Source organism: Salmo salar, chromosome ssa01 (genome assembly GCF_905237065.1).
Source record: "Salmo salar chromosome ssa01, Ssal_v3.1, whole genome shotgun sequence".
Lineage (NCBI taxonomy): Eukaryota > Metazoa > Chordata > Actinopteri > Salmoniformes > Salmonidae > Salmo > Salmo salar.
In genome coordinates this window covers 121,423,711-121,437,823 of record NC_059442.1, presented here as the reverse complement: position 1 = coordinate 121,437,823, position 14,113 = coordinate 121,423,711, and the positions used below count along the sequence as shown (strand labels likewise).

Genomic DNA, 14,113 nt, shown 5'->3' with positions numbered 1-14,113 from the left:
CATGATCTCCGTATATATATACACCTGTTCTGAAAGGCCCCAGAGTCTGCAACACCACTAAGCAAGGGGCACCACTAAGCAAGCGGCACTATCAAGACCAAGGATCTCTCCAAACAGGTCAGGGACAAAGTTGTGGAGAAGTACAGATCAGGGTTGTGTTATAAAACATATCTGAAACTTTTGAACATCCCACGGAGCACCCTTAAATCCATTATTAAAAAATGGAAAGAGTATGACACCACAACAAACCTGCCAAGAGAGGGCCGCCCACCAAAACTCACGGACCATGCAAGAAGGGCATTAATCAGAGGCAAAAAAAGAGACCAAATATAACCCTGAAGGAGCTGCAAAGCTCCACAGCGGAGATTGGAGTATCTGTCCATAGGACCACTTTAAGCAGTACACTCCACAAAGCTGGGCTTTACGGAAGAGTGGCCCGAAAAAAAGCCATTGCTTAATAAAGAAAAAAAATAAGCAACACATTTGGTGTTCGCCAAAAGGCATGTGGTAGACTCCCCAAACATATGGAAGAAGGTACTCTGGTCAGATGAGACAAAAATGTAGCTTTTTGGCCATCAAGGAAAACGCTATGTCTGGCGCAAACCCAACACCTCACATCACCCGGAGAACCATCTCCACAATGAAGCATGGTGGTGGCAGCATCATGCTGTGGGGATGTTTTTCATCAGCAGGGACTGGGAAATTGGTCAGAATTGAAGGAATGATGGATGGGGCTAAATACAGGGAAATTCTTGAAGGAAACCTGTTTCAGTCTTCCAAAGATTTGAGACTGGGACAGAGGTTCACCTTCCAGCAGGACAATGACCCTAAGCATACTGCTAAGGCAACACTCCAGTGGTTTAAGGGGAAACATTTAAATGTCTTGGAATGGCCTACTCAAAGCCCAGACCTCAATCCAATTGAGAATCTGTGGTTTGACTTAAAGATTGCTGTACACTAGCGGAACCCATCCAACTTGAAAGAGCTGGAGCAGTTTAGCCTTGAAGAATGGGCAAAAATCCCAGTGGCTAGATGTGCCAAGCTTATAGAGACATACCTCAAGAGATTTGCAGCTGTAATTGCTGCAAAAGGTGACGCTACAAAGTATTGACTTTGGGGTTAAATAGTTTTGTAATTATGCATGCTCAAGTTTTCAGTTTTTTTGTTTTATTTCTTGTTTGTTTCATAATACAAAATATTTTGCATCTTCAAAGTGGTAGGCATGTTGTGTAAATCAAATGATACAAACCCCCCAAAAGGCAACAAAATAAGAAAAATGCCAAGGGGGATGAATACTTTCGCAAGCCACTGTACATCTCACATTCCAGTGTTCAAACTTGTAGGCAAGGCTGCACGGGATTTCTACTAATGCGACTCCCTGTAGCCAATGGCAATCTCCGCTTTAGGTATAATGCAGTTCCGGCTAGCGCGTGTTAGCTAGCGCGAATCTGATTGAATCTTGCCTTTAGTCTTATATTCGGCTGTGCCATACCATTCCATTTTGGTGACAGATTTTCTTGATAATCAACTCTAAATTAAGCAAAGTCAGCTAAATGCGGTAGCTTACCTGTCCACCTTCACGCCGCATTTTCCCATTTGCCCATAATTGAGGGGTTTCATGTCCACAATTTTTTTCACATTTGTGTTTTTTCATCAGAAATGAATACTAAGGGGTCCTTTATGTGGGTGTAAAATTTTACTGTTCTCAGATTTTTCATTCATAGATTTTAGATTTACAGTTGAAGTCAGAAGTTTACATACACTTAGGTTAGAGTCATTAAAACTCGTTGTTCAACCACTCCACAAATTTCTTGTTAACAAACTATAGTTTTGGCATGTCAGTTAGGACATCTACTTTGTGCATGACACAAGTAATTTTTCCAACAATTGTTTACAGACAGATTATTTCACTTATAATTCACTGTATCACAATTCCAGTGGGTCAGAAGATTACATACACTAAGTTGACTGTGCCTTTAAACAACTTGGAAAATTCCAGAAAATGATGTCATGGCTGTAGAAGCTTCTGATAGGCTAATTGACATCATTTGAGTCAATTGAATGTGTACCTGTGGATGTATTTCAAGGCCTACCTTCAAACTCAGTGCCTTTTTCCTTGACATCATGGGAAAATCAAAAGAAATCTTCCAAGACCTCAGAAAAATTGTAGACCTCCACAAGTCTGGTTCATCCTTGGGAGCAATTTCCAAATGCCTGAAGGTACCACGTTCATCTGTACAAACAATAGTACGCAAGTATAAACACCATGGGACCACACAGCCGTCATACCACTCAGGACGGAGATTAATGTACTTTGGTGCGAAAAGTGCAAATCAATCCCAGAACAACAGCAAAGGACCTTGTGAAGAGGCTGGAGGAAACCGGTACAAAATTACCTATATCCACAGTAAAACGAGTCCTATATCGACATGACCTGAAAGGCCGCTCAGCAAGGAAGAAGCCACTGCTCCAAAACCGCCATAAAAATGCCAGACTACAGTTTGCGACTGTACATGGGGACAAAGATCGTGCTTTTTGGAGAAATGTCCTCTGGTCTGAGTGAATGTAAACTTCTGACCCACTGGGAATGTGATGAAAGAAATAAAAGCTGAAATAAATATTTCTCTACTATTATTCTGACATTTCACATTCGTAAAATAAGGTGGTGATCCTAACTGACCTAAAACAGGGAATTTTTACTAGGATTAAATGTCAGGAATTGTGAAAAACTGAGTTTAAGTGATTTTGGCTGTGTTGTATGTAGACTTCTGACTTCAACTGTATATCTCACAGCCACACAACTACTATATATACGTTCGTATCATGCATATTTTACATTTTTGTATATTATTTTTAATATGGACTTCACGTAGGTTTCATTTGTACAGTTCTTTATTAAAAAAAATTTAAAATCACATTTGACTGTATAAAACCTTGCAGTGCTGTACTTAACCTGGTTACATTAATAGTCGGCCATATTAATTATAAGATTCCTGTGATATCACACCAAAAACTTGACAGGGCTTACTCACACATTTGGTGCTGATGGCTCATTCTCCCTTTTTCTTCATCCTTCTTGCTTATTTTGTCTTTCTTCTTCCTCAGGGTGTGGTTGGTCTCCATGGCCCGAGAGGCATGGTGGGGCGAGAGGGGCTGGAGGGCGTGCCAGGCGTAGATGGAGTCTCAGGGAGGGACGGGTCCAAAGGCATGCCAGTGAGTAGAGTGTGTGGAGAGAGAGTGCATTACCACTTGTGGAAATGTTTGGTAAGAGCAGCACATTATAAAAATACAACAGTTCACGGAATTCTAATTCTTAGCTGTCAATGGTAAAGCAATGTGCTAGCCATGATTAAGAAGACTGCACCTAACTTAGAACCAATTAGTCCTCAGCAGTTAGAATACAATGCATGTAGTAAAGCAATGGTATACCGTGTACTAAAGCAAAATTACACATTCATATTGCCAAAGAAAAATGGTTGAACAATTCACCAAGACACAAGAAAAACATTTGGGAACATTTATGAGAATTTGTAAGTAATTAGACAACGATTAACTTAACTAGTTGAGTCATGATGGCAGAAATGAGTCATACGAACTAGATGGTAACTTTACAAGTAAAGTTGTGGGGCTCTTTTAAAGTACTTTTATGGTAGTAGAAGAAGTAAAAAAATGTGTATTTTAATTATATTATTTGAATAGTGAAATAATTTCAATCGCCCATCGATAGTCTGTAGTGGTCAGTAGTTTTGGACAGTAGTTGTGGTTAGTAGTTGTGTGCTCAATAGTTGTGTGGTTGTGGTCAGTAGTTGTGTGGTTTAGTAGTTTTGTGGACACTATTTGTGTGGTTGTGGTGAGTAGTTGTGTGGTTGTGTGGTGAGTAGTTGTCTTTCTCAGTAGTTGTGTGGTCAATAGTTGTGTTGTGTGGTCAGTAGTTATGTGGTCAGTTGGTGTGTGGTTGTCAGTAGTTGTGGTCAGGTGTTGTGGTCAGTAGTTGTATGCTTTAGTCATTAGTTGTGTGGTTAGTAGCTGTGTGGTTGTTGTCAGTAGTTCTGGGGTTGTGATCTGTTGTAGTGGTGTTGTTGTCAGTAGTTGTCTTTTTCAGTAGTTGTAGTAGCTGATGTAAATAGTGTTGAGTCATAAGCATACCTAGACACACTGGCTTCACTCAAGGCCAGTGGCATATCATTAGTAAAGATTGAAAAAAGTTCTACCTGGATTATGTTTGAGAGACTTCCATTAAAGATCACCCTCTGTGTTCTGTTAGACAGGTAACCCTTTATCCATAATATAGCAGGGGGTGTAAAGCCATAACACATACGTTTTTCCATCAGCAGACTATGATGGATAATGTCAAAAGCCTCATTGAAGTCTAACAAAACAGCTCCCACAATCTTTTTATCATCATTTTCTCTCAGGCAATCATCAGCCATTTGTATAAGTGCTGTGCTTGTCGAATGTCCTTCCCTATAAGCATGCCGAAAGTCTGTTGTCAATTTGTTTACTATAAAATAGCATTGTATCTGGTCAAACACTATTTTTTTCAGAAGTTATCCAAAGGGTTGGTAACAGGCTGATTGGTCAGCTATTTCTGCCAGTAAAGGGGGCTTTACTATTCTTGGGTAGCGGAATTATCCTGAACAAAAAAATGAATGCAACATGCAACAATTTCTCAGATTTTGCTGAGTTACAGTTCATATAAGGAAATCAGTCAATTGAAATGAATGCATTAGGCCCTAATTTATGGATTTCACATGACTGGGCAAGGGCGAAGCCAGTGGTGGACCTGGGAGCCAGGCCGACCCACTGGGAAGCCAGGCCCAGCCAATCGGAATGAGTTTTTCCCTACAAAAGGGCTTTATTACAGACAGAAAAACCCCTCTGCACCCCCTTTTTGCGCATATGGAACATTTCTGCAATCTCGTATTTCAGCTCATGAAACATGTTGCGTTTATATTTTTGTTCAGTGTAATTTTGCTTCCCTCCAGGTCTGAGGGCATACACTTTCTAGTAGGCTTAGATTTAAGTTATGGCAAATAGGAATGGCAATATCGTCTAATTTTCCATCCAAGTTGTCAGACTCCGGTGCTTTGTCAGACGAGCTAAATGCCTTTTATGCTCGCTTCAAGGCACGCATTACACTGAACCATGCATGAGAGCACCAGCTGTTCCGGACAACTGTATGATCACGCTCTCCGTAGCCGATGTAAGAACTTTAAACAGGTTAACATTGATAAGGTCTTGGGGCCAGACGGATTGCCAAGACGCATACTCAGAGCATGTGCTGACCAGTTGGCAAATATCTTCACTGACATTTTCAACCTCCTCCTGACTCAATCTGTAATCCCCACGTTTCAAGCAGACCACCATAGTGCCTGTGCCCAAGAATGCCAACGTAACCTGTCTAAATTACTATTGCCCTGTAGCACTCACATCTGTAGCCATGAAACGCTTTGAAAGGCTGGTCATGGCTCACATCAACACCATCATCCCAGACACCCTGGACCCACTCCAATTTGCATACCGCCCCACAGATCCACAGATGACACCATCTCTATTGCACTCCACAATGCCCTTTCACATCTGGGCAAAAGGAAAATCAGCGTTCAACACCATAGTGCCCACACCTCCCTCTGCAACTGGATTCTGGACTTCCTGACAGGCCGCCCCCAGGTGGTAAGGGTAGGCAACAACACATCTGCCTCGCTGATCCTCAACACAGGGGCCCCTCAGGGGTGCGTGCTTAGTCTCCTCCTGTAATCCCTGTTCACCCATGACTGCATGGCCAAGAACGACTCCAACACCATCATTAAGTTTGCTGACGACACAACAGTGGTAGGCCTGATCCCTGACAACGTTGAGCCAGCCTATAGGGAGGTGGTCAGAGACCTGGCAGTGTAGTGCCAGGACCACAACCTCTCCCTCAATGTGAGCAAGACAAAGGAGATGATCGTGGACTACTGGAAAAGGAGAGTCAAACAGGCCCCCATTAATATCGACGGGGCTGTAGTGGAGCGGGTCAAGAGTTTCATGTTCCTTGGTGTCCACATCACCAACAAACTATCATGGTCCAAACACACCAAGACAGTCGTGAAGAGGGCACAACAGCACCTTTTCCCCCAAAGGAGACTGAAAAGATTTGGCATGGGTTCCCAGATCTTCAAAAAGTTCAACATCTGCACCATCGAGAGCATCCTGACCATTTGCTTCACCGTAAGGCGCTGCAGAGGGTAGTGCGCACGGCCCAGTACATCACTGGGGCCAAGCTTCCTGCCATCCAGGACCGATACAGTAGGCGGTGTCAGAGGAAAGCCCGTATAATTGTCAGAGACTCCAGTCACCCAAGTTATAGACTGTTTTCTCTGCTACCGCACGGCAAGGCCGTTATTGTAAATACAATTTGTTCTTAACTGACTTGCCAACTTAAATAAAATGTAAATATAAAAAAAGATGGGGCTCATCCTTCGCATTCTTCACAATAAGAATACCCAATGAATAATAATGATAAACAGGACAATGCAGTACAAAAAATCTACTCTCTCTCTCTCTCTCTGTAGGGCGAGCATGGTGACGATGGTGAGTTCGGTCTCCTTGGCAAAGCTGGTTACCGTGGAAAAGTCGGCGGGCTGGGACTGCCGGGCGATATGGGAACCTTCGGACCAAAGGTACTGTAAGAGAGATGGAAATTGTGTAGTTGAATGTATGGAGGAAGGGTTTTCATCAGGGTGTAAACATAGGCTAAGGATAATTGAATGACAATTCCAATTCAATAATTGTAAAATCGTCATTAAATCCTATTCGATTCATCCCCTGAATTGACTGAATTAAAAGGTCATTAAGCTCAACTTAAAGAATGTCTTGATTCTAAAAACATTTATGGAACGTTATTGTAGAGTAATAGGCACCTACTCCATACTACTATTCTTAATGTCAGTTGGCTCTATGTGATTTCTTCTCCCAGGGTGAAAGGGGCCTCCCAGGCCAGACAGGACCCTCAGGGAAGAGAGGCTTTAAGGGTGGGATGGGACTGCCAGGGCCACAGGGGGACCAGGGGCCCAAAGGACAACCTGTAAGTTTCAGCCAACTAACATGTATATAGATCAATATTGACATTGATGATACTGGTAATGCTCACATAGCATGGTTCCTGTATTAGCTTACTTCTGTTTTCTGATGTAGGTCTATTGGTGGACGTTGTTGTCCCCCATTGTTGGGGCCACATCCTAACTGCTGTGTCTGCTCTGTTCCAGGGTGATACAGGAGAACCAGGTTTTCCAGGGATACTGGGAGTGTTTGGACCTACAGTGAGTTCATACACACATGCACATGTCAGGCAGCCCAGGGGTATATGTAATGTAGCCGAACTACAGCACCTACTGTATGTGTGTGTGTATATATATATATATATATATATATATATATATATTATACAATAAATTGACAAAAAAAAGTCCTTAATAATGTTCATGAAAACAGTTGAGTAAGCAAAAAACAGTGTCCTTCCACCGCCAGTAGATGGGGGCCTTGTACCACACAGTCTAGTTCAGATCTTAAGATAGCTTGGTGGGACAACCACATAAAGTAAACTCCAAAAGTGTTTTTGTTGCTTTGGTTGTGCACTTAGGATTTGAAATGATACAATGATTGAGGTTAAAGTACAGATTGTCATCTTTCATTTGAGGTTATTTTCACCCTTATCTGGTGAACCACTTAGAAATTACAGCGCTTTTTGTACATATTCCCCCCATTTTAGGGGACCAAAAGTATTGGGACAAATTCACATATATCCGTATTAAAGTAGTCAAACGTTTAGTATTTGTATTCAGCAGCTACTCTTCCTTGGGTCCAGCAAAATTAAGGCAGTTATACATTTTAAAAACATTACAATACATTCATAACAGAATTCACAACATTAAGTGTATGCCCTCAGGCCTCTACTACCACATATTTATAACTCAAAATCAATGTGTACATGTGTGTATAGTGCGTATGTTATCGTGTGTTTGTATTAGGTCCCATAGCCCAGATTATTTTGTGCCCAATAGAAATGAATGGTGAAATAATGTATTGTGTCATTTGAGTCACTTTTTTTCTATTCTATTCTTGCAAATAAGAATAGAATATGTTTCTGAACACTTCTACATTAATGTGGATGCTACCATGATTATGGATAATCCTGAATGAATCGTGAGTATGATTATCCGTAATCATGGTAGCATCCACATTTAGATAGGGAGTCAATGCTGAAACCAAGGTCTTTATTCCAGATGACCCCTGTATGGCACCACACATTAAAATACAATAAACACAATACAATACACATTATTATACACAAAATACACTAAAAGCAAAGCACAATCAGAAAGAACAGACACATTCTTCAGTAAAACGGTCCCCTAACAACCGTCTGAAATGCCCTAGAGGCACCAATTCCTCCAATTTTAAAGTGTACTGTCTATCATTCCACACATAAGGCGCAAGGAAATTAAAGGCGGATTTACCTAACTATCTAGACTCCGAATGAGTTTCCAGAGTTAACCAACCCTGTGAACGGATTTTATAACTTGTTAGGTAAGTCAGCAGTTTGTGGAGCAGGGCTATGAAAGATTAAAAAAAGCATAATGATGTGATTTAACCTTTTGGTAAAGAATACAGTGATGAGTACTAAAACTGTCTTGTGATAAAACGAAGGGCACTATGAGAAATGTAAGAATAGAGGCAGCTGCACTTTAATAAATAGTAGAAAGGTTGACTGCCCAATCTGCTTCCTGCTGACTAGAGCGACAATATCTGTTTCTGTAAAAAAAAAAAAAGCCCACTATAAATCTTAGTTTTTTAACAAGCTCAGTTGTATGTTTTTTAAATGATAAATCATTGTCGGGACTCGTTTGATTTTGAACCATCCAATGAGTAAAGATACAATTAATCTGAGACAGTGTTACGAGAACTTGAAAACAACATGTGTTTCGTTTTGCCTGTATTAAATACGAGTTTTAAATCAGTAAGGGCAGAACTGCAAAATCAGAATGTAGCCTTGTCAAAGCCAGTTCAGCAGTCGGAGCAATTGTGTACATAATAGTATCATCCACATATAGATGAAAGGTAAACATTTTAACAGATTGACCAACATCATTTATTTAAATAGTGAAAAGAACAGGTCCTAGTATTGGCCCCTGTGGTACACTTTTCTGTACTTCAAGAAATTTGGACCTCATCAATCACGATGGCCTGAGTTCTGTCACTAAGATAATCATGAACAGGCATCAGAGCTCAGGCCTGTCGAGGACAACTTATTCAATAAAATAGCACGGTCAACGGTATCAAATGCTTCTCCACAAACAAAGCAGCACATTTGATTTTTGTGTCTAAAGCATTGACAAGTTCATTAACAACTAAAGTGGTTGCTCTAATAGTGTTATGCCCAGGCCTAAACCCTGATTGGTTTACATTCAAAATACTGTAATGAAACATGCAGGGAGCAGGTCTCGAACCCTCAACCTTCTAGCCCGAAGTCCAGCGTACTATTGACTGTGCCGCTCGAGCATGCTTTTGGGGCAGAGTCGATATCTGCGCTTATAAACCCAGGGTCGTTACAATACATTTCTCAGATAAAAAAATAGCAAAGTTGTACATTTATCAAGGATTCATTAATCTTAGCTAGACAAGGAAGCCTTGAAATGGGGTGATAGTTTAAAATCACTACTATACTTTAAATGGGGGGAGTGTAATACATGTGTTGCACATGAAGTTATACTGATTTTATAAATGTTTGTCATTGATGTTTCCAGGGGCCTCCAGGTGACTTGGGACCAAAAGGCATACAGGGACCAAAAGGGCCACAGGGCACAATGGTAAGTAGAGGCCTTTTGTATACCAGTAATTTCCGGCATGCTAGCTCTACCAAACCTGGGATCAAGTAGTATTTGTTTTCTTTCAAATAATTTCAGGTTTAGTTTCCCGGACACAGCTCAAGCCTAGTCCTAGATGAAAAATAACTCTGGAGGAAGGGTTTTTGAGTTTGCTTTTTAGTCTAGGACTAGGCTTAATCTGTTTGATTTAGCCTGCCTTAAGTGCCAGAGTTTGAACTTTTGGGACTATTCTGTGATCTGTTTATTGATTGCACACACAGGAGAAGGCTTTGTCTGAAACATCTGTGTGAAAAAGTATTTCCCTTGCTGCTGCTAGAGAAAATACATTAAAATAGCATAAAGAAGATATTGTACTATGTCTACATTGTGTGCGAGCCTACCCTCTTGAACACTTTATTGGTTATACCATGTACGAGCACAGCTTTTTTCAAACCGATGTCAGTTAGCACAATTGTACCTTGGTCTCTTTTGAAAGAAAAATAAGCTATTTGAACCCAGGTCCGGGACAGTATGCATAAAATATCTTATATTCTTAACAATACTCTAAAATAGTGCTACACATTTTTACCAAGAACTTTCAATTAAGATACAATTCATAAAGTTGCCCGGAATATTAAGAACTATTTTTTGACTACAGTAGTAACACACAAGTTTCTTCAAAACTACTCAGGAGATGTTTAGCAAGTACATATTGGTGTAATCACTGCAGAAAAATAAAAACTTGTTCTTATTTGTATGTGTATGTTTGTATTTGGTGTGAGATTTTTTTTAATGAAAATGCAAAAAGCACATACAGTTCTTCGTCTGTAGGGCTCAATTATGATTTAAATGTCTAGATCCGTCTACACTTGTAAGATATCCAGACACAATGCATTCCCGACTGCCTCTGGAGTCTTTTAATCGTCTACACCAGTCTAAAAATGTGGGCACAATCAGAATGTGGACAAAATCAGGAACAAAGGACGCATGTTAGCACCAGATATAAACAGGGCTATAGATTGACGGGAACTCATCACTCTCTTCCTCTTTCCTTCCATCTCCAGGGCAGAGGTGGAGTAATGGGTCCGATGGGGATTATTGGGCCCGATGGAAGTCCAGTAAGTATTTTACCCATATCAATTAAACAATATTTATTTAGGTATGGCTGCTTGCTTCATCATTCTGACTATACACGTATCTCCTCAGGGCCCTAAAGGAGACAAGGGGAGCCGTGGAGAGATGGTAAGTACTTCAGTGCTCAAACCACCCTAACTACTATACCTACTCTGGAATCCAAGGTCAATTTTAGTATTGTTTCACTTCACTGATTCAGTCTGCTCCAATAACAACACATTTGGTCCTTTGCTGAGGGCAGCCCTTCTCTGGTGAGGGCCATTTGGGTCCTAATATGAGCTCATGGTATAGGCCCAACCTTATTACAATTGATCCGTTTTAACAGATTAGCATTGTATCCAAAAATCAACATAGTAGTTACTATGTAAGATACTTTTATATGTCACATGCACTTACTCAAGCCTTTATTAAGACCACTGAAATGGCAGTGTACAATCTGGAATGACACTCTCAGTAACAGCTGTACAAAATAACTGAATGCAAACCACGCCCCAAATATTCTAATGAGCCCCCGCCGCTACATTATCAAGTAGAACAGAATAAAACACTCACCTGATCTAACACATTAGGGGCCACTGTGGGCTTCCCCATTTGGCCCATGCTATGTTACCCACCTAATAATTGGCCCAGCATGTGCTAGCACATGTTAAGCTGGTGTGGGCTAGCCTGTGGTGGACTAGTGTTGGCCAGCCAATGTTAGGCAGGTGGAGCTAGTCCATGCCCACAGAATGTCCAACAGGGCCAATGTGGTCATGTTTTCTGGGTATTGTCCACTTGCAGCTCTGTAGTCTTTTTAAAGGCTTAAGTAAGCGCATGAGACAATAAAAAAGCTATTGATAATATCAAATGTTGTTGAGTCAACATTTTCATTACAATATCTAATTGTTCTTCTCAGCATGTTGAAAGAAAAAAGAAAAATTATCTAGAATGTTTAAACAGGCATTTTACAGCATTCTTGTCACTTAAAAATAACATTTTCCTACCAGGCCCCTATCATGTGGAATAATCTCCAAGTAATGTTTCATTTGGATGTTTTCACGACTTCCGCCGAAGTCGGCCCCTCTCCTTGTTCAGGCAGCATTCGGCGTTCGACGTCACCGGCCTTCTAGCCATCACCCTTCATTTTTCATTGTTCCATTTGTTTTGTCTTGTTCCCAGCACACCTGGTTTACATTCCCTAATTACACTGCTATATATTCCTCTGTTCCCCTCCATGTCTTTGTGTGGAATTGTTTTGTGTTACGTGTTTTATGTGACGCGCCAAGCTGGTTTTCCATGATCCATGTTTATTTCACGAAGTATGTTTATTTGGTAAACTATAGCTTTTGTGACCGTTTTCGTGCTTTGCACTTTTGCCATTTTTGCTGGAGGTTTTGACGCAGTTGCGTCCGTCTGCTGTTTGCGCCTGCCTAAATAAAGTGTGTGCCTGTTCACAACTCTCTGCTCTCCTGCACCTGACTTCGCTACCAGTACGCACACCCGTGACACCACCTTTCATTTTCCATTTGTTTTGTCTTGTTTTCCCACACACCTGGTATTAATTCTCTCATTACATGTTGTGTATTTAACCCTCTGTTCCCCCCATGTCTGTGTGTGTAATTGTTTATTGTCAGGTTGGCACGCTTCCGGCTGGATTGCGCCAGGTTATATTTTACATCCGTGCTTTTTGACAGCCTGTACTTTGTACTTTTGTACTTAGTGCTGCCTCACTTGTTCTGAGGGCATTTGTTTTTGTGACGCGGTTGCGTTCTATTCATATATTGCCTCAGTAAAGTTCCTTGTCCACTCATCTCTGCTCTCCTGCGCCTGACTTCCAATGCACACCTTGACAGATGTGGTGTTGCCTCTGGGTCAGTTTAGGAGAAAGGCTAGGGATTTATATATTTATAAATGTCACGTTCTGACCATAGAAAGCTTTTATTTTCTATGGTAGAGTAGGTCAGGGGGTTTTGTCTAGTTTCTGTATTTCTATATGGGGTTCTAGTTTCTGTAATTCTATGTTGTTTTTTGGGATGATCTCCAATTAGAGGCAACTGGTCATCGTTGTCTCTAATTGGGGATCATATTTAAGTTGTTGGTTTTCCCACTAGGTTTTGTGGGAGATTATTTTGAGTAAGTGTGTGTTGCACCTCTTCATCACAGTTTCTTGTTTAGTTTGGGTTTATTGGTATGTCTTGCATAGTTTCACAGTTTAAATAAAATGTGGAACGATCCACACGCTGCGCCTTGGTCCCATTCTTCAGACATACGTGACAGAATCTCCCACCACCAAAGGACCAAGCAGCGTGGTCAGGACAAATGGACATGGGAGGAAATCCTGGACGGGAAAGGACCCTGGAGGCAGGCCAGGGAGTATCGCCGTCCGAAGGAAGAGATTAAAGCAGCTAGAGCAGAGCGGCGACGATACGAGGAACTAGCACGGCAACGACGGAAGCACGAGAGGCAGCCCCAATAAAACATTTTGGGGGGGCACACGGGTTGGTTGGCGAAACCGAGGGGTGAGTCTGAGAGCGAAGAGGAATATTGGGAGAGACTGAGCTAGGAGTACTGTGAGATAGTGGAGGAGGGTGATGAGAGCGAGAGAGCTGTTGGTTTGGCGTAGTATGTACGGCATTTTCCCTGAGGAGCATGTTAGCCGTCAGATGCCACCTGAGTCAGCTCCCCGTACTCATCCCAAGAAGTGTGTTAAAGTTCTGGTACAAAGGAGGCCGGCTATACGCACCATGTCTCCAGTGCGCATTCACAGCCCAGTACGTCCTGTGCCAACTCTCCGTACTCACCGTGGGGAGCGTGTGACCTGTCAGGCACCATGTTTTGCGGTGATACGCACGGTGTCTCCAGTGCGCATTCACAGCCCAGTGCGTCCTGTGCCAGTGCCCCATACTTTCCGGGCTAAAGTGAGCATCCAGCCAGGACGGATTGTGCCAGCACTAAGCTCCAGACCTCCAGTGCACCTCCACAGCCCAGTACGCCCTGTTCCTGCTCCTCACACTCGCCCTGAAGTGTGTGTCACCAGTCTTGGGCCACCTGTCCCGGCTCCATGTACTAGGCCTTCAGTGAGTCTCTCCAGTCCGGAGTGTCCTGTTCCTGCTCCCCGCACTCACCCTGAGGTGCATGTTACCAGTCTGGCACCA

General features: G+C 42.0%; 1 protein-coding gene across 1 annotated transcript in view; it reads left to right on the top strand.

Moving 5' to 3' along the window:
- col27a1a (collagen, type XXVII, alpha 1a) overlaps positions 1 to 14,113 on the top strand; it is a 366,487-nt gene that overhangs the window by 335,794 nt on the left and 16,580 nt on the right. Inside the window, exons 47-53 of the mRNA XM_045688056.1 lie at positions 3,106 to 3,213; positions 6,555 to 6,662; positions 6,959 to 7,066; positions 7,248 to 7,301; positions 9,786 to 9,848; positions 10,910 to 10,963; positions 11,052 to 11,087. Of these exons, the coding sequence (XP_045544012.1) occupies positions 3,106 to 3,213; positions 6,555 to 6,662; positions 6,959 to 7,066; positions 7,248 to 7,301; positions 9,786 to 9,848; positions 10,910 to 10,963; positions 11,052 to 11,087 (531 nt within the window). The remainder of the gene's footprint in view (positions 1 to 3,105; positions 3,214 to 6,554; positions 6,663 to 6,958; positions 7,067 to 7,247; positions 7,302 to 9,785; positions 9,849 to 10,909; positions 10,964 to 11,051; positions 11,088 to 14,113) is intronic.